The sequence below is a fragment of the Xenopus laevis genome, chromosome 9_10S (assembly GCF_017654675.1).
Source record: "Xenopus laevis strain J_2021 chromosome 9_10S, Xenopus_laevis_v10.1, whole genome shotgun sequence".
In the NCBI taxonomy this organism is placed as follows: domain Eukaryota; kingdom Metazoa; phylum Chordata; class Amphibia; order Anura; family Pipidae; genus Xenopus; species Xenopus laevis.
Genome location: NC_054388.1, coordinates 73688740 through 73710298, shown reverse-complemented (window position 1 = coordinate 73710298; position 21559 = coordinate 73688740). Strand labels below are relative to the sequence as shown.

The 21559-nt window shown below is 38.1% G+C and overlaps 1 protein-coding gene across 1 annotated transcript in view; it reads right to left on the bottom strand.

Annotated features, from left to right (window-relative positions):
* Window positions 1-21559, bottom strand: part of ramp1.S (receptor (G protein-coupled) activity modifying protein 1 S homeolog) — a 37645-nt gene that overhangs the window by 2270 nt on the left and 13816 nt on the right. Inside the window, exon 2 of the mRNA XM_018238946.2 lies at window positions 7075-7213. Within this exon, the coding sequence (XP_018094435.1) occupies window positions 7075-7213 (139 nt within the window). The remainder of the gene's footprint in view (window positions 1-7074; window positions 7214-21559) is intronic.

Genomic DNA, 21559 nt, shown 5'->3' with positions numbered 1-21559 from the left:
TCGAGGGTAAATTAACCCTTGATATTCGACTGGCGAATTAAAATCCTTCGACTTCGAATATTGAAGTTGAAGGATTTTGCGCAATTCGATTAAATCCTTAGAATCGAACGATTCGAAGGATTTGAATCCATCGATCGAAGGATTATCCTTCGATCAGAAAAAACTTGGAAAGCCTATGGGGACCTTCCCCATAGGCTAACATTGACTTCGGTAGCTTTTAGGTGGCGAACTAGGGGGTCGAAGTTTTTTCTTAAAGAGACAGTACTTCGACTATCGAATGGTTGAATAGTCGAACGATTTTTAGTTCGAATCATTCGAAGGTCGAAGTAGCCAAAAAATTACTTTGAAATTCGAAATATTTTTTATTCTATTCCTTCACTCGAACTTAGTGAATGGGCCCCTTAACGTATGGAGATCCAAATTACAGAAAGACCCCTTATCCGGAAACCCCCAGGTCCAGAGCATTCTGGATAAGAGGTCCCATACCTGTACAACGAAAACATATTCATAGAAGATGTAGAATGACACAGTATGAACCAGATTTAGTAGTCCTGGATTCTTGGCTACCTTATTGGTCTTCCTCTTCACTGTTCACAATAGATCCATTATTACTACAAGTTTTTTTATAGACGTGGTAAAAAAATGATGATTGGTTAAGTAAAAAAAAAATATTGTCTGCATTGTCACCAATTCGGAAACACAGTAAATTATTTGTACAGGCGCATTAAGCTCCCTATAGATCTTCACACCCAATTACTTGCAACTCATTGATACTTCCCCAGTTAGGCTAATGGCATATGGATTGTTTTTCAGCTTCCATATGTACGATTTGTGGGAAAATAGAACAAATAAATAAATCTGCCCCTCAGTCTGACTTCATGCCTGTGTGATACTTACTGACCCATGTCCTACCCTACAAGCCCCATCCTCTAAGCCCAGGGTCATCAACCTTTTTTTACATGTGAGCAACTTTCAGATATAAAAAGAGTTGGGAAGCAACGCAAGCATGAAAAATATTCCTAGGTTGTGCAAAATAAGTTCTGTGATTGGCTATTTGATAGCCCCTATGAGGACTGGCAGCCTACAGGAGGCTCTGTTTGGCAGTACACCTGGTTTCTATGCAACAAAACTTGCCTCCAAAGCAGGAATTAAAAAACAAGCAGCTACTTTGAGGCCACTGGGAGAAACGACCAAGGTATTGGTGAGTAACATGTTGCTCAGGAGCCACTGGTTGGGGATCACAGCTCTAAGCCATCTGAGAAAGATTAATGTCAGTCTGTTTACAGGCACACACAAAAGAATGATACGTTATGTAAAAATTTAATATTTTGTCTAATGAGTATAATTAGGATTTATCATTGCATGGCAAAGATTGACAGAACAAAGATAAATATTTACTCTATGGGGAAACAATCTTATCAGCAAGAGGCACCAGAGACATTGTAAAATCATTTATCATGTAAACACCAATGAGGCATGTAATAAAAGTTGTAAATGGAAAAAAAAAATACAAACATTTGCACTGTGCAGTGTAATATTCATTTCATACATTGTAAATCCTAATGGCTGGTGCAAACTATAATATTCACAGTCTTGTTTTCTGGATCGCTGAATATTTTTGTGGGTTTTAGGGCAACACTGCCCTGCCGTGCTGTTGCCTGGCACAGTAAAACAGACAAGCATTGCAAATATAGAATACACTACAGTAAAAGAAACACATTTTCATTTAAGAAAAAGGAAATTCTGCTCTTAAAGTTAACCGGATTCTTTGCCATAGGCGTAAACATGCATTTAAAGGAGGATAACTAGTGACAGGCAAATTTATTCGCCAGGCATGGCATGGCATTTCTGCACTTCACCAACTGCGAATGTTTTTGCAAAACTGGAAAAATTTGCATACAAGCAACTGTTTTATTATTACAGAGAAAAATCCAATCATTAAAAAAATGAGAATTATTTTGTTAAAATGGAGCTCTGTCTAAAGTTCCACTGACTTCCACTGATGCATCAGTATTCCTTTAGCCTGGATAGGTGTACATCCTACAGGGAGGGGAAACAGCAACCAAATTACCTGATTATGAGACTGAGGACATCATCTTCAGATAGCACCACTGTCACATCAGCAGAAAACCCCTTTTCTCCACTTAATGTATGAGTTGAAGAGGAGGAGAACACGCTGTCATTGCTTATTTCATTAGTTTCTATTTAAATGGTTTATGGGATTAACATGAAAAAGTGTGTATTTCCCAGTCCACGACTCAATACAAATTTCATTGTGTACATTTGGAAATGCTTCCCTGGAGCCTGAAGGGTATTCATCACAATCTTTCAACAAGAAGGAAATGGAGAACTAACAACCATTTTCTCTTTTAACGCGTAAGTCTCCATATTACACACAAGCCTTATTTAAGTGGTTTCAAACTGTAGAACTGCTCCATTCCTCAAATGCAACAAAGCAGTGTTTGGGGGTTGCCACCTGAGAAAAGAACAACTTTTTTCTCTCCTAGATACTCCTGAAATGCTATCCTTGGTAGCATTGTGGTGTATCACAAAAGCAGTTGTGTTTGGTTGCAGTCAGTTGCATGATAAATCCCCTTCCTACCTGTCCCAAATAGTACCCATTTGTACCCTGTGCAATACAGTCTATGGACAAGCACCTGTGGGTCACCCCCAAGGCCATTACCCTAAGCACCATGTATACAGTTATATGAAAAAGTTTTTGAACCCCTCTTAATTCTTTGTAGTTTTGTTTGCAATCCTCCGCATATGCCACTCATGTATTTTTCTTGGAATGCCAAACCTGGGTTTTACAGTAACTATGACTGTGGCCTTCCGTTTCCTAATTACATTTCTTAAAGTTGAAACTGACAGTTTAAACCTCTGAGATAGCTTTTTGTAGCCTTCCCCTAAACCATGATACTAAAGAATCTTTGTGGATCCCATGCTGTCACTCTTCAGAGGAGAGTCAAACAGAAGTACAACTTGCAATTGGTCCCCTTAAATACCTTTGCTCATGATTGGACACACCTGCCTATGAAGTTCAAGGCTTAACGAGCTAATCCAATTTGCTGTTGTTAGTAATCAGTATTGAGCAGTCACATGCATGCAAAATTACAAGGGTACCCAAATTTTTCCACAGCCAGTTTTTCACATTTGATTTAATTTCATACAACTGAATACTGCTTCACTAAAAATCTTTGTTCAGAAAAAACCCCAGTACTCAGATGTTCCTGTGAAATGAAAGTCATACCACTGTTCTCTTGCTTGTTGAAAGTGGAGTAAATTATGATGCAGGCTGAGAGGGGTTCCCAAACTTTTTTTTATATGACTGTATATATATGAAAAATATGGCCCCAGGGACAATAACTTGTATGAGCCTCAAAAAACCAAGCAAATTAAATATCTGGTTTGTTGTGATATGTCTTTTTTCTTCCTACTCCTAATAATATTTGATTATGTGGGTTTCACAATAATATGGAATCTTGATGTTTCCCATTCCAATGTGTTCTTTTGTAGCCATGAAAAGCCATCTTATGAACAGGGAGATCAGATAAAAGCTTGAAACATTATCAGCCATTTCTTGTTACCAGGGAAACATTAATAGTTTCAGACATGAGGATATTTAAAAATGAACTGCATTTTAATAGATTTAAATATTTGGTATCATATTAACGAGCAAGCTAGGGGAACAGTTCCTTATGTTTACAACAGCTTAGTTTCCTTTTCTCAGCCAGAAGCAATTAATCTAATTAATACCATATTCTGTTTTTGTTTTTTTGTGTAACCCTAACATCAGTGCTTTATTACTGGGTGAAGTAAAATGGAATTTCATATGCTTGTTCTGGGTAAGAGCAACCAGTAGAAGTTCTTTAAGATTAATATTTTACATCGTAAAACAGATTTCCCGGGATTAAAAGTCTTATTCAATATTATATAAATGATAAATATAGCATACAAAGGTCCTGTTTTTGCAGGACTGCTAAGGCTAAATTCACATGAAGCTGAAACCCGGCCTGCTGAAAAACGCATTGTGCCAAAACGCTAGAATTTGCATTCAGTGCTAAAATCTTCTTAATGTCAGAATTAGGCTAATGTCACATTAGTCTAATTCTGACATTGTTATGAAATCTCCCAGTACAGGCAAATACATGCAGAGAATACAGAGAGAGCATGGACAGGTGGACAACAGTCAGGCTTGTATTTGTAGGGCCTTATATCATATGCTTTAAATGAAGTCTATGGGAAATGGCCTCTCTGTAATTTGAAGTTTCCTTGATATCAGGTTTGTGGATACAGGATTCCGTACCTGACAAAACCACAAATCACAAGACCAGCCCTTACCATGTTAACATGTGGGCTACATGGTAACAGTCAACATAAAAGTTATACCCAAAGCTTCCGGGTTTATGCACCGGGGCAATGGTGCGAAATTCAAAGTATTTAAAGGAGCTTTGAATGAAAACTCATCGCCCGTTATTAGGTTGAATTTAGTTTGTTCCTGGTGCTATTTCTGCGTGAATCCTGTTGATCTTCTGGTTATTGACCCTTGCCTTGCCTGACTATTCTGAACTCTGTATCCTGATCCTTGCCTGGCTGTTTATTCTGAACTCTCCAATCTGACCATTACCTGCCTGTTTATTCTGACCTCTCCAAGTTGACCCTTGCCTGTGTTCTACGCTCTCCAATCCTGATTCCAGCCTGTCTGACTATTCTTTACTCTGCTTGTGCTGGCCCAGCCTGTCCGTCCATGCTACATTGTTTGGTCTGTCTTCCAAGCTGTGTTGTCTTCCATCCAGTATCCTTGGTGAAATGAACGTGCCCCTTTGCTCATCCAGGACGTTTAGCTTTGCTCCTCTATTAGTAAGACCTGGGCTCCTCCCGAGGTAAAAGGCAGCTGTTAAAGGCAGAAGCAAGAACCGAGACCAGGGAGCTTAGCATTGGTCTCGAGTTAGGGTGCCGGACGTGACAATTAGCTTATAGTTTGTGGTGTTTATACAAATGGCCTGTATATGTCACTGTGCTCAGACATAATGTGCATACTTCCTGACAGCTTAAAAGTGAAAGTTACTGTTGTGTAATGTCTGCATGAGAGCCTGCTAATAAAGCACTGTTATACTCTACTCATCCTCGGCTACCCAAAACATAACAAATGGCGACGAGGATGGCTCTTCTACCTCTGCAGCAGCCTGCACCTTTTCTTCCAAACCCTAGTGAGCCAACCATACCTTTTACTGCTTGGATCTGTATGTTTGAAAATTACATTATTGCTGCTGACCAAGGGGAGATTTCTGCTGCTAGAAAGCGTGCTTTACTTATTCACTGCATGGGAGCAGAGGGACAGCGTATATTCTATACATTACCGTTACCTGATGAGACTTATGAAACTGCTCTTACTGCTATAAAGAACTTTTTAGTGCCAAGAGTAAATGTGGTTGCTGAAAGATATAAACTCCGCCAACGTGGACAACGTAATGGCGAATCCACAGAACAATTTGTAGCAGCTTTGAGAGAGCTGGTTGTTACTTGTGAGTTTGGAATCTAAGAGACCATATAGTGGAAAAAACAAACTCCCCTCGCATTAGAGAGAGACTGCTCCTAGAGCAGGATTTAACCCTTGCAAAGGCTATTACGATTGTTAGCCAAAGTGAAACAGCAGTAGCAGAGGCTAAAACTCTCAGTCAGGGAACTGCTAGGAATGTACAGACTTACAGACTGTGAATTCAGCACTGTGGCCTAATAATGCACAGTCACAGGCAAAATACAGTGCTAAGGAAAGGGATTCACCCACACTGCAAAAGCATACAGCAAATACAAATAGAAAATACTGCTTTCGCTGTGGTTCAAAACAACACACTGCAAATTATATTACATGTCCTGCAAAAGCTAAATGGTGCCGCAACTGCACAAAAGTAGGACATTTTGCTAAGATCTGCCGTAGTTCTGCTAAAGATGTTCATGAAGTCACTACTACAAATGTTTGGATAAGTGTGGATAAAGCTGGTACAATTATTCCAGACAAGTTTATATGCACTGTCACTGTCAGTACTGCTTCTGCTGACAAGGGACACTCCATTAACCTGATGCTTGATACAGGTTCAGCTGTTTCTATACTACCAAAGGATATTTTCTTGAATACTTTGCAAAAGATCCACTTGTTGCACCTGCCCTGAAACTGGTCAGTTACAATCCCTGTGCTTGGTTGCTTGCCAGTGACTGTACAATTTGAATCAATTACTGCAAAATGTGACTTTTACATTGTGAATAAGGGTACTGCTATACTTGGAAGGGATCTTTTTGCTGCATTAAACCTACAATTAGTTGATGGTCTCATTACTACAGCACCAGTGACTGCCAGTGACCAGTGACATATTATTTATTTATAATACAATAGAACAACCATATCAAAGATGGTAGAATCCTATTGAGAATCTTGGGGGTGCCTCATTCTTCTGTGTCTTTTGATCTATTTTTGACTAAGGGCCAGGGCACATGCTCACATTCGGGGAGATTAGTCGTCCAGCAACAAATCTCCTCTTCTTCGGGGCGACTAATCTCCCCGAACTGCTTCCTGCACTGTACTGGGGTACAGTGCACTTTAATGCTCACTTTGCTAACTACTTTGTATGTAAATGTGTGATTTAAAAAAAAAAAAACTCTGTTATATAAAGTGTGTCAGTATATTTTTTGTGTGAGCCCTTAATACGAGAACTGTACCATCTTTGATACAGTTCTTTGTGTTCTATTGTGTACTTGTCTCCTGGGGGAGCTCCTACTGTATTAATAGGGTAATTTTTATACTGGGAGTATACATATTTTAGTGCACCAACAAGTGCATACATATATTATTTATCATTAATTTATAATACAAAATATATCATTGGTGCTTAATGATGTCATTAATTATAAATTGTGCTTAATGATGTAATTTGTCACATGACCCACAGAAATGTGTATATTATAGGAAATAATGTATCCACTAATATTTTAAATATAGATGTAATTATTCACACTGTTCTTGCATCTGAGAAGTCACCTTAAAAACATGTGACATACTGTACATACTGTTCTACTCACCCTGCTGTCTCTCCCCAGTCACACCACAGCTTCTTTCCCAGCTCTTCCATTACTATCTCGAAATGTTGTAAACAGAATTCGTTCATGACATGGCCGTACAATGCCTCATTACAACCGTCAACAGCCATTAAGGGAGAAGCTGCAAGGGAACAAAATATAAATGCACCACCTTAAAAATTCTGCCTAGAACTTTCACATAAGTGGAACAACTAAAGGAACGTGAACTCCTCATATGTGTATCTTATATAAATGGCAGGCTTGTTATACAAAAAACTGGCCAGTGGGTTTATCAACATTCCAGCTGCATTTTAAGAGATAAATATAGAAAGAAAGGATTATAAGCGATTTGTAAAGTCCCTGTGCAGTCAGAAAGATGTTGAGATGATACGTTATAATTAGAAATGAAATTATCTACACAATTTCAAAAACAGTTGCATGTCCCCAATTTAGAAAGGCTTACAAACGCTGAGATCTCGGTAGTAATTATTTGAGTCTTCTGAAGGAGAAATTTGTGTGCCTGTCCTAGGGGAACAAGTAGGCCGAGTTGGAACTGGAATAACTAGGAAACATAGGACTAGATTTAATTCAGTGAGAAAAAGGTATATCACGTGAAAACTCATGGAGGCGATTCAACTTGTGATGCAATGTATCACTGAAAACTATTGAAGTCTGTTGGAAAAAAAACTGGAATTAATTTTGGAGAAAAGTTTTTCCTCTTTGAATTGAATATTGTCCATGAGCTTTCACGCGATAAACCATGAGATAACTTTTTCTCACTGAATTGAATCTGGCCCTTAGTGTGATACACTAGAAAGAGATTCATAGGGCCAGTTTCAATTCAATGAGAAAAAGGTTAATCATGTGAAAAGTCGTGGACGAGATTTAATTTGAAATGCAATTTAATTCAGAAAAACGTATCTCATGGTTTATTATGTGAAAACGCTATTGAAGTCTAGGGGAAAAAAATAGAATTGAATTTGGAGAAACGATTTTTCTCCTCGAATTGAATCTTGTCCAGGAGTTTTCACGTGATAAACCATACGATAATTTTTTGTCATTTAATTGAATCTTGTCCATAGTTGGAGGCACTGAAAAAGACCTCCAAGTCCATTCAGTCCAACAAAATGGTATTAAAGTCACTAAACCAGTCAAGCCTTTTCTTGAGTTGATGGCTTTCAGCCCATTTGTAACCCAGTCACCTCAATTGCACCTCTTGATAAGAAGTCCTGCATAACAACATAACTGCCCCTGAATTTAAGAACCTTTTTCAGTGATTATATTGAAACCTTCTTACCACAGTATCAATGTATGACTCCAACATAAAACCTAATTAGAAAAGTCTTTGTGTTCACCTTGAATATATTTACTCGTGCTAATTAAATTTCCTCTCTACTAATAAAAAAAAATCAAGTTTGTTACACATTTCTTTACCATTTAAACTATACTTTAATTCATTTAGTTGTCTGAAATTTAAACTTATTTGAGTTGCTTGTCATAAATGCATTAACTGTGTTCGATTTACATAGGGTTGCCACCTTTTCTGGAAAAGAAATACAGGTATGGGATCCCTTATCCGGAAACCCGTTATCCCGAAAGCTCCGAATTACGGAATGGCTGTCTCCCATAGACTCCATTTTATCCAAATAATCCAAAGTTTTAAAAAATATTTACTTTTTCTCTGTTATAATAAAACAGTAGCTTGTACTTGATCCCAACTAAGATATAATTAATCCTTATTCCTAGCAAAACCAGCCTACTGGGTTTATTTAATGTTTAAAGGATTTTCTAGTAGACTTCAGGTATAAAGATCCAAATTACAGAAAGATCCCCAGGTCCCGAGGATTCTGGATAACAGGTTCCATACCTGTACCGGCCTTCCCATATTCTTGCCATTTTTTCCCTATTAATAACATTGGCATCAAACATAATTTTTACTGGCCAGGCCGGTAAAATACCGGCCAGATGGCAACCCTAGATTTACATATAGGCACTTTATAGGAAGCCATATTGTCACTGTTACCCATGAGCACAACCTTAAAGGAACAGTTCAGTTTAAAAAATAAAACTGGGCAAATAGATAGGCTGTGCAAAATAAAAAATGTTTCTAATATAGTTAGCCAAAATTGTAATCTATAAAGGCTGGCGTGAGCAGATGTCTATATATAAACTATAGTCGAGTTTCTGAAGCAGGGCAGCACTGCATTATATTTGTATTACTTTAAAAGACTTTCATTTTTTGATGTTACTCTTCCTTTAACCTTCTGCCCATTTTTGCTCGATCACAGCAGCCACCCCTGTCTTGCTGGGATTTATTCTATTCGGCACATGCAATCCTTTTCTAATGTAACCTCTGTAATATTCATGCAAATTGGTTTAGGCTATTTCAGGCTCACACTCAGCAGCATAATATAACCTGTCAGTATACATATTACAAGATACAGAGAGTCCTCCCCATGACAGGCTGCAGCAATTTGAACTAGTTAGCTTGTCAGTCTGACCCCTAAATGTTTGATATGTATTATGTACCTTTCCATAGATATATGGGCTTTAAAGATGCAGATAGTGTAAGAGAAAAGCTGCATTTATGCCACCAGATAGGCTAGAAATGCACAACCTGAGGTGATTGGACACTGGTCTCTATGATCCAAATTGGAGCAGGAGTGAGGTGTGTAGGATCTGAGAACCAGGTACTGTTTTATTTTTACAAAGAAAAAGAAAATCATTTTTAAAAATTTGGATTATTTGGTTATAATGGAGTCTATGGGAGCCAGGCTTCCCGTAATCCAAAGCTTTCTGGATAATGGATCCCATATCTGTATATGGACATTTTACATACATTTTCAGAAGTATTGCATAGACATCTGTTATTACTGCTCCTAATTTCTTTACCAGCATAAGCCAAATAAAATAGCAACACTTTTCCCCGACATTTTCATTAAGAAAACCATCCTTCCAACATTTCTGCAAAATTACTGTTAGAACCTGAAAAATGACAGCAATTTTATCTGTGAATTTATCAGGGCAGCAATGGCAATATTGCAACATTTTTCTTCGCTTTGACTTTTAAAAGAAAGCATTTTGGTATAAAATGATACAAACTGGAATTAAGACTTTTGTGACTTTGGTGTTAGATGGTTTTCTGGTGTCAATTTACATTTTTGTTAAAAAGTTAATAAACGCCACTGGTGGATGTTTTGTAAGCGCATGATATTTTCCTATGTTGGTAATCGTTGGTTAGAAATTGCCATTGGCTGAAAAGCACTTTTTCTGCATATTTATTGGCTGTACTTTAGCACAAGTTGGGGACACATTGGTTGGTTGTTCGGATCTCATAGCATTTACAGGTTTCTGATCTCATCCTACACATACCAAATAAGCCTGGTTTCTGTTTTTGGAGAATTTAAATCTTCTTTTCTCGGCAATTTGCTTTACTAGATTTAAAGGCATACTTATGTGTGCCAAACATTACTATCGAAATACCACTAATATAATACATTTTCTCCACTGAATATAGCGATTGTGGGAAAAGTTGAATCTTCCTTTTCAAACTATAACAGGAATCTTCAAAGATAAATAATATCTTACTATACCTAAAACACTTGTGATTACAAGCAATAAAATATAAAAACAGTGAATTAAAATGTAGATGCACTGTTATGGTGACTTTGGCAATTTCTGTGAAATCTGTAAGTATAAAATATAGGAGTGATATACTCCTATACAAGAATGTATAGGAGTACAGAATGTATAGGAGTAATGTATATATTACAAATAAGAATGTACATACATTCTTATTTGGATTTGACAGTAAATAGTGACTTAACTCTATGGCTAAGGCATCCTCTACATATTATATTTGGTTGTTTCAGAAGTGTATCTAGTTGCTGAGCAAAGATATAACTGTTGGTCCTGTTTTTCTATTAATATTTATTAATACAGCTTTGAAGTTTAGAGATAACTAAAGCAAAAATGTTGTTCTTCAGAGCCCTAATCTTATCTACTTGGAAATGTTATACTCTATGTCCTTATCTTTAGTAAGAACCCAGTGTGCATGGAAAATGCAGGATTATTTAGAAATGGTCTCCAACATGTATTATTAAACAAATGAAAATAAGTCTGAGGCTAGAAAAGAGGAGAACGCTTACAGTTCCGCTGCAGTCTTTTCCTTTCAGTGAAACAGCAGAAATTCTGTCAAGCTTTAGTGATGACATTCTAGCTAGTTTTTTTCATAGCAGAACATTGTGTCAAAAATGTCATTGGTTCTTTCAGAAAATGTCATTGGTTCTTTCAGAAAGACATTGTTTACTTTGTTGTGGTATTTCAGAGCCCTTAACCATTTTTGTGCTGGATCTTATGTATCCACGTTGCATGCTGTCAGATAACCTGCAGCACAGCATATATTACAATAATTGCATTTATTTATTTTCCCCCATAGATTTGTCCAAGAGAAACATAAAGCTGAATATTTTTATTTTACTTTTCCATTGTGGTGTTACTTAGTTCTAGCCTTGGCCAAACAACCGCTATATTTTGTCAAAGTTGCCAGTTCACACTGGGGAATGGCCTGCTGGTCGGGGATGTACATGGCACTAGCGAGGGACAATCCACTAGATTTCATTCCTTGTAGCCTGAATAGTATTAAAAGGGAATATTCTGCAGGAAAATGTAAGGGTTGTGTCCCTGTAATTGCTGAGTTTTTAAGAAAAGATGGGAATAGGGAGGCAAACAATGAGTCAATTTTATATATTATTAATGGGGTATATTAAAGAAAAGAAGCACAGCATACAGTTCATTGATCATTTTAGAGGCATATCAATCCTTGAGTCATGAATGTGTGTCTGTATAGCCATCCTTCTTCACCACCTTTATTTGTTTCCAGTGTGAATTTTCTGGCTAACATGGTAACATCCTTTGTTTGAAAACAAATGTGTCAAGTGCTCCATGAGCCACAAGCCATATATAATTTATTATTAATGAATATGTGTTTATGTTGCTAATTTATAATGCTCCCAAATATTCCATAGGGCTGTACAGGCAGTTCAAGGAACTACATACAGACTATATGCCCGAAACCGGGATTAAATATAGCCCTGCTCATTAGAGCTTCTAGATCTTACAAGCAACAAGCCTAACAACAGTTATCATTCAGATGGCATGATGGTTTGTCCCACCACAACAGGCTATGTTTAGCAGTGATTTTGTTTTGGGACAGCATCAGAATCAATCAGTTTAAATCTGTAGTTGTTATAACTGAGTGACATGTGACTTTAGGGAACATGCATTGCTTAAATGCCTTCCATTCATGGTTTGGCTCGTGCGTAAATATGCTCATCAACGGAAGCAATTTAAGCCATATGTATGCAACCAGGTCAGGAGGTCTTTACATTTTAGCACATTACAGGCACAAAACTGCTTATTTTGATCCATTTGTTTGGGATGGGGAACACATACAACTGCTTGTTGAAACTATTTGCCATCCTTGGTAAAGTGGCGACTTAGAGAAGATTTAGAACTTGTCTAAAGTCAAAAAACACCACTGATTAGAGACATTGCAGGGTTTTGCACTACTTTAGGGTTTTTACCCTACAAATGAGTCCCTTATGACTTGCATGCAGGCAGTCAGGAGTCTGTAAAACACTCAGATAGATTCTGTTAGTATCACAACACTTGATACAAACGTATGTGACAGTGACGTCTCTGTGATACAGCATGTATAAAGCACAGGAAAGATCTATGAATTTTTTATGCAGGCAGCCTGGGGGCAGACGCACAAATTTGATCCCTTTTTCTATGTACTCTAGCCTTATATGACTCAGAGTTTACTTTCATTCTCTAGAGATGCACGGACTATTTTAATACAAACACATCGTGACCCAAGAATTTTTTCTTAAAAGCTGTGGTCGGCAAAGCATTATGCTTTGGGCCTTACTTGGCATGCCACCCCATATTACTGTGAACCCAATAAATGCAAAAGAATCAATTAAAGAGAACTGCACTCGATCGGTAACTGATTACCATAAGGGTAACCTGGTTCTACAGTTCCAAGGAGGGTCCAACGGCATGGAAATGAGGTGGGGCTTGAATGGTTCTGACTTAGAGGCTGAGCTGAGGTGGGTTAAGAGAGGTGCTGGAATTCCTCTTCTGAGATTCCCACCTAAATCTGAATCCATATTCTTTGCTCCTGCTACTAGAGCCTTAGCACTGGACACCTTACACAGCAGTGTGTATACCCTTAACAAGTCAGATAAGAGCAAGTTGACTTGCGATATTAGGCAGAAATATAAGCTAAGTATTCTTTTGTCTGTGTAATTAGATCAATGGTGAGCAGAAGAGTGAACTGGGAACATTTTATGGTAGGGACTTATAACTGCAGTAAGTGCCCACACCTTCAATTTCAAGAAATATCCTGTCTTGGCAGTAGAGCTACACAATGGCCAAACCAATGATCATCCAGCTAAAGACAAATTAAGTTCTTAATAGAGCACATTAGCATAGAGCTTACATTTCTGCAGGTCAATCTGAAGCCATCTGAGTGACCATTAACACTAATGGAGGAATGCAAAAAAAATCAATAGCGTATAAAGTAGGAATGCATTTTGCTATGCAAATTTAATATTGATTTTTCATACCCCTGAAAAGTATTTAATAACCAATCCACCACCAGAAAAAAAGGTTGGGCACTGTACAGTTTAAATTAGGTTTTTTTGTAAGACATGTAGTGCATTTTGTGCCAAAAACCACCTTTAAATTAACTTTTGGTATAATGTAGAGAATTTGCAATTGGTTTTTAGGGTTATTTAGCTTTTATTCAGCAGCTCTCCAGTTTGCTGGTTGCTAGTTGAATTACCATAGCAAACATGCATTGATTTGAAAAAGAAACTGGAATATGACTACGAGAGAGCCTGAACATAAAGATGAGTAATAAAAAGCAATAATGAAATATTTGTAGCCTTACAGAGCAGAACAGAGTCCTGTTGAATGTACCATTTGGGTACAATAGCTCCACCTGGGCTGAATAAACTACTGACTCTTTCTATGTTTGTTTACTAGGTCTATTTAGTTTAAACTTCAGCAGATGTACTACTGTCCAGCTGTACTCCTCCATTCGTATGCATCATCTACACTGCGAGAGGCACACAAACCATCATAAACTCAGGCCATTCAGTTCCACCATCCAGATAGCAATACTGGAGACCATACTAGTTCTGCTATTCTCTTTTGTTCAATGGTTAACTTTTGGTTTGTTGTCTGACCATCAGTACTATTCTTTGCCTTTCGCTGTGCATTATATCCTCTGTTACTCTTTCTATGTAGCTATCTTTTTTCTGTACTTTGCCCAATACAATCCACGGCATGTGCATTACATGTGCTACAGCAATTCAACAATTATGGATCCGCACACACCAGTTTTTCTGCAGTGGGGAAACCCCCTTTCTTTTATTTTTATACACCACCAATATCAACGTTTCGGGGGGTACAACCTCCCTTCGTCAGGATAAGGGAGGTTGTACCCCCCGAAACGTTGATATTGGTGGTGTATAAAAATAAAAGAAAGGGGGTTTCCCCACTGCAGAAAAACTGGTGTGTGCGGATCCATAATTGTTGAATTGCTGTTGCTGAGGGGCCTTGTCGGGTCGACGGATAACCAGCACCACTAGAGCAGCAAAAGTGAGTAAAGTTCCGGGTGTGCGGTTGAAATACAACAATACCATTACATGTGCTAAACACATTCAACAAAAGTACAAAAGATGACTAATAACCACACACATACTGTAGGCATCACTGCCATAGAGCCCATTGAATATGCTGTGAATTTTACTGCCACATGGGGGGCACCAGGCTGAACGATAACTTTGCATTTCTTCCAAAAATTGTAAAAACCATCAATGTACATGTAAAAATTAATTATTTAAAGAATAAACCCTGTTTTATTGACCAGAATTGAAAATGTCCTACATGCATATGTGCACCCAACTGGTTTTAATTGAATCTTGGGGATGACCAGCATTTTTGTTGTGATTTTTATATTTTATTTTGGGAGGTGGCTCTCTTCATTTGTAATGCTTGCTCTCCTTACCCCCGTCCCCTTTCTGGATAGTCCTGCAGTTAAGAAGATTTTTGTAAGCCCAAAAAGCTGAATGGTTTCTTTGGAAGAGGTCCTGCCACATAAAGAGAAAAGCAGGCATGGTCTTTCTCCCACAAAAGAAAATATTCTCTCTTTTTTCACTTATTTAGGAACTGATGCATGGACACTGCCTTGGCGGGGCGCATCAGCATATGCATATTTTACAAAGCATTTAACTTGAAGATATATAATGGAGTGCTGGGGTAATGTGTATAATATATTTATCGTTAGGAAAAGGACATCAAGCAGTGCTACTCAAGCCAGCTGGAGGGGGACTATAGTTTTAAAACAGCTTTCATTCTCCTTTATGCAAAGAAAGGCATTGATGTTCTTGACTCTAGCTTGTTTGGGGAGGAATCATTTTGCCATTAGAGATGGTTATCTGATCCTTTCAGTCCTGACAGCTGGTTTATAATGGACTGCGCAAAAAGGTAGACATTTATTAGAGGACAGCTGTAATGATTAATAAAATCAGAATTGACTAATTGATATTTTCAATGCCTGTCACATTCGTTCTGTTTTGTTTTTCCTTTCTCTGTGCTGAATAAAACATGTAAATCCATTCTGAAACTAAAGTGCCGGAATATCTGATATGCCAAGAGTGTGGAGTCATTTGTGGTTTTATCAGGTGGAGCCCATATAATTGCACAGTTAAGTCAGAAACAGTTCTATGTAATAAAAACCTGTATGCTCATTACCGTAGGACAGTTACCCAAACCCCTTGGATGTTAATACTAATGAATGTTATTGCTGACTGTAGAGTATAGGTACAGTACAAGACATGATATGTATTAAAGAGCAATGACAAATTGCTTCACAGTGACCTGATTGAGCAATTAACATGTGAAAATTTGCTGATTTAAAACACTCCATGGAACCTTGCCCTAAGGTTAAGGTCAGATGGACAACTTCCTTGAAAGAGTTCAATATCTTTATGTCAGCACTATAGATTATGTGAAAAGGCTGCACAAAACAGCTTCATGTGCACTAGTTGTTGTTTATTGTATGTAAACTGCTGCAGTTACAGCTCCACACAACATGGTTGCTTTCATAAATGATCAAATGACTTATACCCTTATACCCACTGGGACAAGAGGACCCACCACCAGCCTCTTTAAATAACTTGTTTCCAGAAATGACCCCCTCTTTTTAGAAAGAGCTCCACTTTAAGTAAGAGTTAAAGGAACAGTAAGGGCTGAACTCCACGTGTGGCTTGTTTGCATCCGACGCGATGAGATGAAGCGGAGGCGACTAGATGGATGCGCTGAATATAATTTTAAGTAATAGGAATGTCTGACCTACGAGTTGTGTGCATCTGACAGGACACAAATGTCCCATGCGAATGCCACACGTTGCTTCTTCACCCGACAGTCGTGTTGTATCGCTTGCACGCAGCTTGTAGGTCGGACATTCATATCCACTTCCTCTCATCAAGTGTATCAAAGTAATTACAATATAAAGTACTGCTGCCCTGCATTGGTAACATTTCTGTTTTTGCTTCAGGAAGACTAATATAGTTAATAGAAACAAGCTACTATGTAGCCATGGTGGCAGCCATTCAAGCTGTAAAAAAGAAGAAAAGTCACAGGTTACAAAGCAGATAACAGATAAGCCCTGTAGAATAGAATTATATTTATGTGTTATCTGCTATGTAACTTGTGCCTTTTCCCCTATTTTTATGCAGCTTGAATGGAAATCCCCTGTGGCTACATGGCAGCTTAAATATATAAACTATACTAGCATTCTTTCTGAAGCAAACACAGTACGTTTACCCAGGGCCGCCATTAGAAATCACAAGGCCCCATACAACAAAATTTTCGGGGTCCCCCAAGCCCGTCCCAGATCCCGCCCACTCTACATCACAGACATCAGCGCTAAAAAAAGGTAACCCCCCCACACACACAAGTTATAAAAAGCTATTGGTTACCAGGGCCCCCTATAAGTTAAAAAAAAAAATCATTGGCACCAGGGCCCCCCTTACAAGTTAAAAAAAATGGAGCCCCAAAGAATATTTTTTAAAAAACATTGGTGGCAGGGGCCTATAGAATATTAAAATAATACATTGGTGGATAGGGGATTAAAAAAACAAAAACACACATGGGTGTTCAGAGGAATTGAACTCGTGGCTTCAGGACTTCGCCTCCTTTCGTGACTTTGGGTCTTTTTGCCGCTTCGGGGCTTCGGCTGTTTTCGTGACTTCAGGTATTTTCTCCACTTCAGGACTTCAATCTCATCTGTTTTCGTGACTTTGGGTCTTTTCGTCGCTTTGGGACTTCGGCTATTCGTCTTTTCAGGACTTCTGCATTCGAGAATTTCTGCTTTTCAGCAATTCCACATTCAGGACTTTGGAAGGAGGCGGCACAGCTTCTGGCTTCGGCATGGTCCCGGTACACTTGTACCCCCTGTGCCCCCCTGATGGCGGCCTTGTGTTTGCCAGTGCAGGGTAGCAGTACATTAAAATACAATTACCTTACAAATACACTTTCATTTTTTGGTGTATTTATTCCTTTAATACCAGTATGTATTAGTCTGTTTGTCTCTATGATACAATTCTGAGACCCTCCAGGTTTGTCCCAGCAGCATGTCACAGACACAGACAGACATATTCCATCATTCCAAATGTGAATGTTGTATAATCTCTGTAAAAGTCCTGCAGAATATATTGGTCCTAAGGATAATAACAACACTAATTTCAAGCCCCTGTATTACTCAAAGTGCTATATAATTTTCTGTTATTTCAGACACTAGTTGCTATAAAATTAAACAACAGTGGTTTACTTTTTTTTTTTCTTTTAATTGACAAGTTGTTCAATTAAAACCATTTATTTTACTGCTGTCTGCCAAAAAGGCCAAATGCTACAATTTCGAGAAACTGAAACCACAAAGAGGCTTCATATGTTATTGGTTAACGAGTTTGTGAGAATATCCTGGATGAGTCTCTTTAATTAAATCCAAACAGCAACCATCATAGCAACAGTATTAATTGAGACAAGTGGAGCCCACAGGGAGATGCGCTTAGTCACCCTTATCACAAGAAGGACGCTGTGACAATCATGTTGGAGAGGAAAAAGGGGGAAAGAGGGAGAGGCATGGGAAATCAGAGGCACTGGGGTGAAATTGATAACTGTCTGGCCCATTAACAGCAGGTCTCATCCACAGGCACTGAGAATATATCTCTTCTGTTTGCCTCTAACCACTTCCAGCCTGAGTGCCTCCTGTTTTATTAGGTTTATATCAGACATTGCTCTGGGCTGCCAAGAACATTCAGAATGCATTGCTGTATTCTGAAGGGAGTATGAAAAAAAAACAAAGAGACAATTAATATAGGAATACATATAAAGCAATACAGAAAAGTGAAGGCATGGGCAGACAAGCTTATATGCTTACAGGGATTGTTCACCTTCCAAACACTATTTTCAGTTCAACTGTTTTCAGATTGTTCACCACAAATATAGTTTTTATTTTTTCAATTACTTTGGTTTTTTTATTATTTACCGTTTTTCAGTCTGGCAGCTCAGCAATCCAGGTGCAGATTCTGAACTGTTACAATTTGCTACATTAGTTGATACATTTATCTGCAGGATCTGTGGAATTTTAGCAACTGTTGTATCAATTCTAACAGCTGCTTTTTAAAGAACCTTTAACAGGTCCACTGTCTAAAAATAAACCTATTGTCAATATACTTCCATTAAAAATTATGTACCTTTTTCATAAAAATCATAATTATCTGCGCTCCAGCTCCCCCTTCTCTCTATGCGCAAGGACTTAAGCCTGCAGGTGGACACGTGGCTGCTTTACTTCAAAACAATCTCCCCTCCTCCGAGTTCTGTAGGGTCAGGGAAAGCGTGTGGAGTTGTCATGGAGGTCAGCTTTAGGAACGAAAAGATAAATGAACCCAAAGTATCTCTTATCTTGAAGTAAAGCAGCCACAGGCCGGCCTGCCCTGTTGAGGAATCCATGCAGGCTGAAGTCCGGGCACATAGAGAGAAGGGGGAGCTGGAGCGCAGATTATCATGATTTTTCTGAAAAAGGTACATAATTTTTAATGGAAGTATATTGACAATAGGTTAATTTTTAGACAGTTGACCCGTTAAAGGAATTTCATTTTTTTGAAACTCAGGGATTCTGATCAGCAGGTAGTGATGTGTGGACTGACCTAAAGCCCTTTGGGACTTACAGTCGGGCGCAGATATATAAAGACACAAGGAGAGGTGGGCCAGGTCGGGTGTTGGTAGTACAGAGTCGGGTGCGGGTCAAACATTTGTTGAATGGCACATCATTATCAGCAGAGCCAAAGATAAGAAATGTATCAGTTAAATGTATAAATTTAGGTACAGTTTACAGAGTCCACAACCAACTTTCCAGAGCTTCTTTAGAAAGACATAAGAAGTTGAAAAATAAAACTTTAAACTTCAATATTAGAAAAAAGGCCACAAATAGAAAATAGAAGTCATTGAAAAAAGTCTTTGTTCCTGGTGAACTATCTGAACTGAAAAAAGTTTTGGAAAGTGAACAACACATTTAATGGAGCTCAGAGAGAAGCCCTGTGATACAAAAGCCAAATCACAGTGGTAAAAAAAAAAAGAAGGTATAGAGAGGGAAAAATAGAAAGGGAAATAAAACTTGCCAATTTTAAAGGGGGGGGGAGCAATCAAGGAATAATGTTATGAGGCTCACCATCTCCAAAAAAATGTAAACCATCCTCTGTTGTTAGACTCAGTTTCCACTACTAACTTTACTACTAACTTTCCATACTATAAATCAAACCAACACAACACAATGTGTTGTAGGGACCCAAAAATTGGCATTGTAGCTAGTTCTAAAATTCAATATAAATGATTTAGAAACACTGATTTAAAGGAACAGTAAAAAAATTAAAGTGTTTTAAAGCAAAGGCAATATAATGTAGTGTTGCCCTGCACTGGCAAAACAGGTGTGTTTACTTCAGAAAGACAACTACAGTTTATAAAAACAAGCTGCTGTGTAGCCATGGGGGCAGCCATTCAAGCACAGGATACACAGTAGATAATAGATAGTTCTGAAGAATCCCATTGAATACTACAAAGTTTATCTGTTATCCGCTGGGTATCTGCTGGCTATTTCAGCTTTGAATGGCTGCTCCCATGGCTACACAACAGTTTGTTTATATGAACTCTATTATAGTTTCTAAAGCAAATACACCAGTTTCACCAGTGCAGCACAACAGTAAATGATATTTTCATTACTGTAGGACACTTTAATTTTTTGGTGTTACTGTTCCTTTAAGGCTTAACTTTTGGGTTATCCCTTTCTCTCTTCAGAAGTACAGACTAACAGCTTTGCAGTGTTCATTGGATAACATTGGACATGTTTCTTTTTCAGTCATTTGTATGATCTGCTTTCCATGGTTCATAAACAAACTACATGTATCTAGTGCTTTATTCTACTCATTGAATAATTATTTGCATGAATTATTTAATCTTCTAAATATGGTAGACAGATTTATTTAACATATCTTTTTTCAACATACTTTGATAAAAAAAAAAAGATATTTGGGGAACAGCAGGTACTGCTGAGGTACAGGGTGAATGCATTTTCCCCAGTTTACCTTTCACACGAAATTACATTAAATGAGTTTCAATGAAGAATCACATTATTAAATGTCACACAACCCTACAACAAATCAGATTATGTAAAGAGCTAAAAGCATGCACGTATCTGCCAGTTATTGTTGTGTTATACCCTATACTTTACTGTTACTGCCGGAAATGAAGCCAATTGGTCAGCACGGTTTAGAAACCAGAGGTTGTGGTATCTGATGTGTATATTTTCCTACTGCTATTACTGACAGGGTCACATTCCAGCAGCAAACCTCCTCTCCTCTCTGCAATGGATTTAATGTACTCTGGAAGCAGGTGCCAAACCGCGGATTCTGTTAAAATATCTGCAGATCATTTACTGGAAGCAACGGGAGGCAGAAAATAGATAAATAAAGCTTACTGTTGTGCTGCACTCTGATGATGCTAACTACAACTTGTAGCATACTCCAACATATTAATATCATAAAATAAAGCATGGTGGGGCACTGCAAGCTTGCAATATTAGGGATGGCTTCTTAAGGCTAACTTCCTGATAAATCATTTTCTGAATGTTCTGAATGGCTAGTGGCCACTTAATGCACGTGAATCCTAAATTCTGCCTGTTCTGGCTTTTGTTTATTTCCATGTAGTCAAAAGGCTTTTTATATTCAATTCAGTTTTTCACACAGGAACCAGAATGTAGAGTAAGATCCAGAAGAAGAAGATGGTGGTGTGGCACTCTTGCAGTAGTAGCACAGGCTAGTGCGCTTTTCAGAGAACAGGCAGGCACACAGTTAAAGGA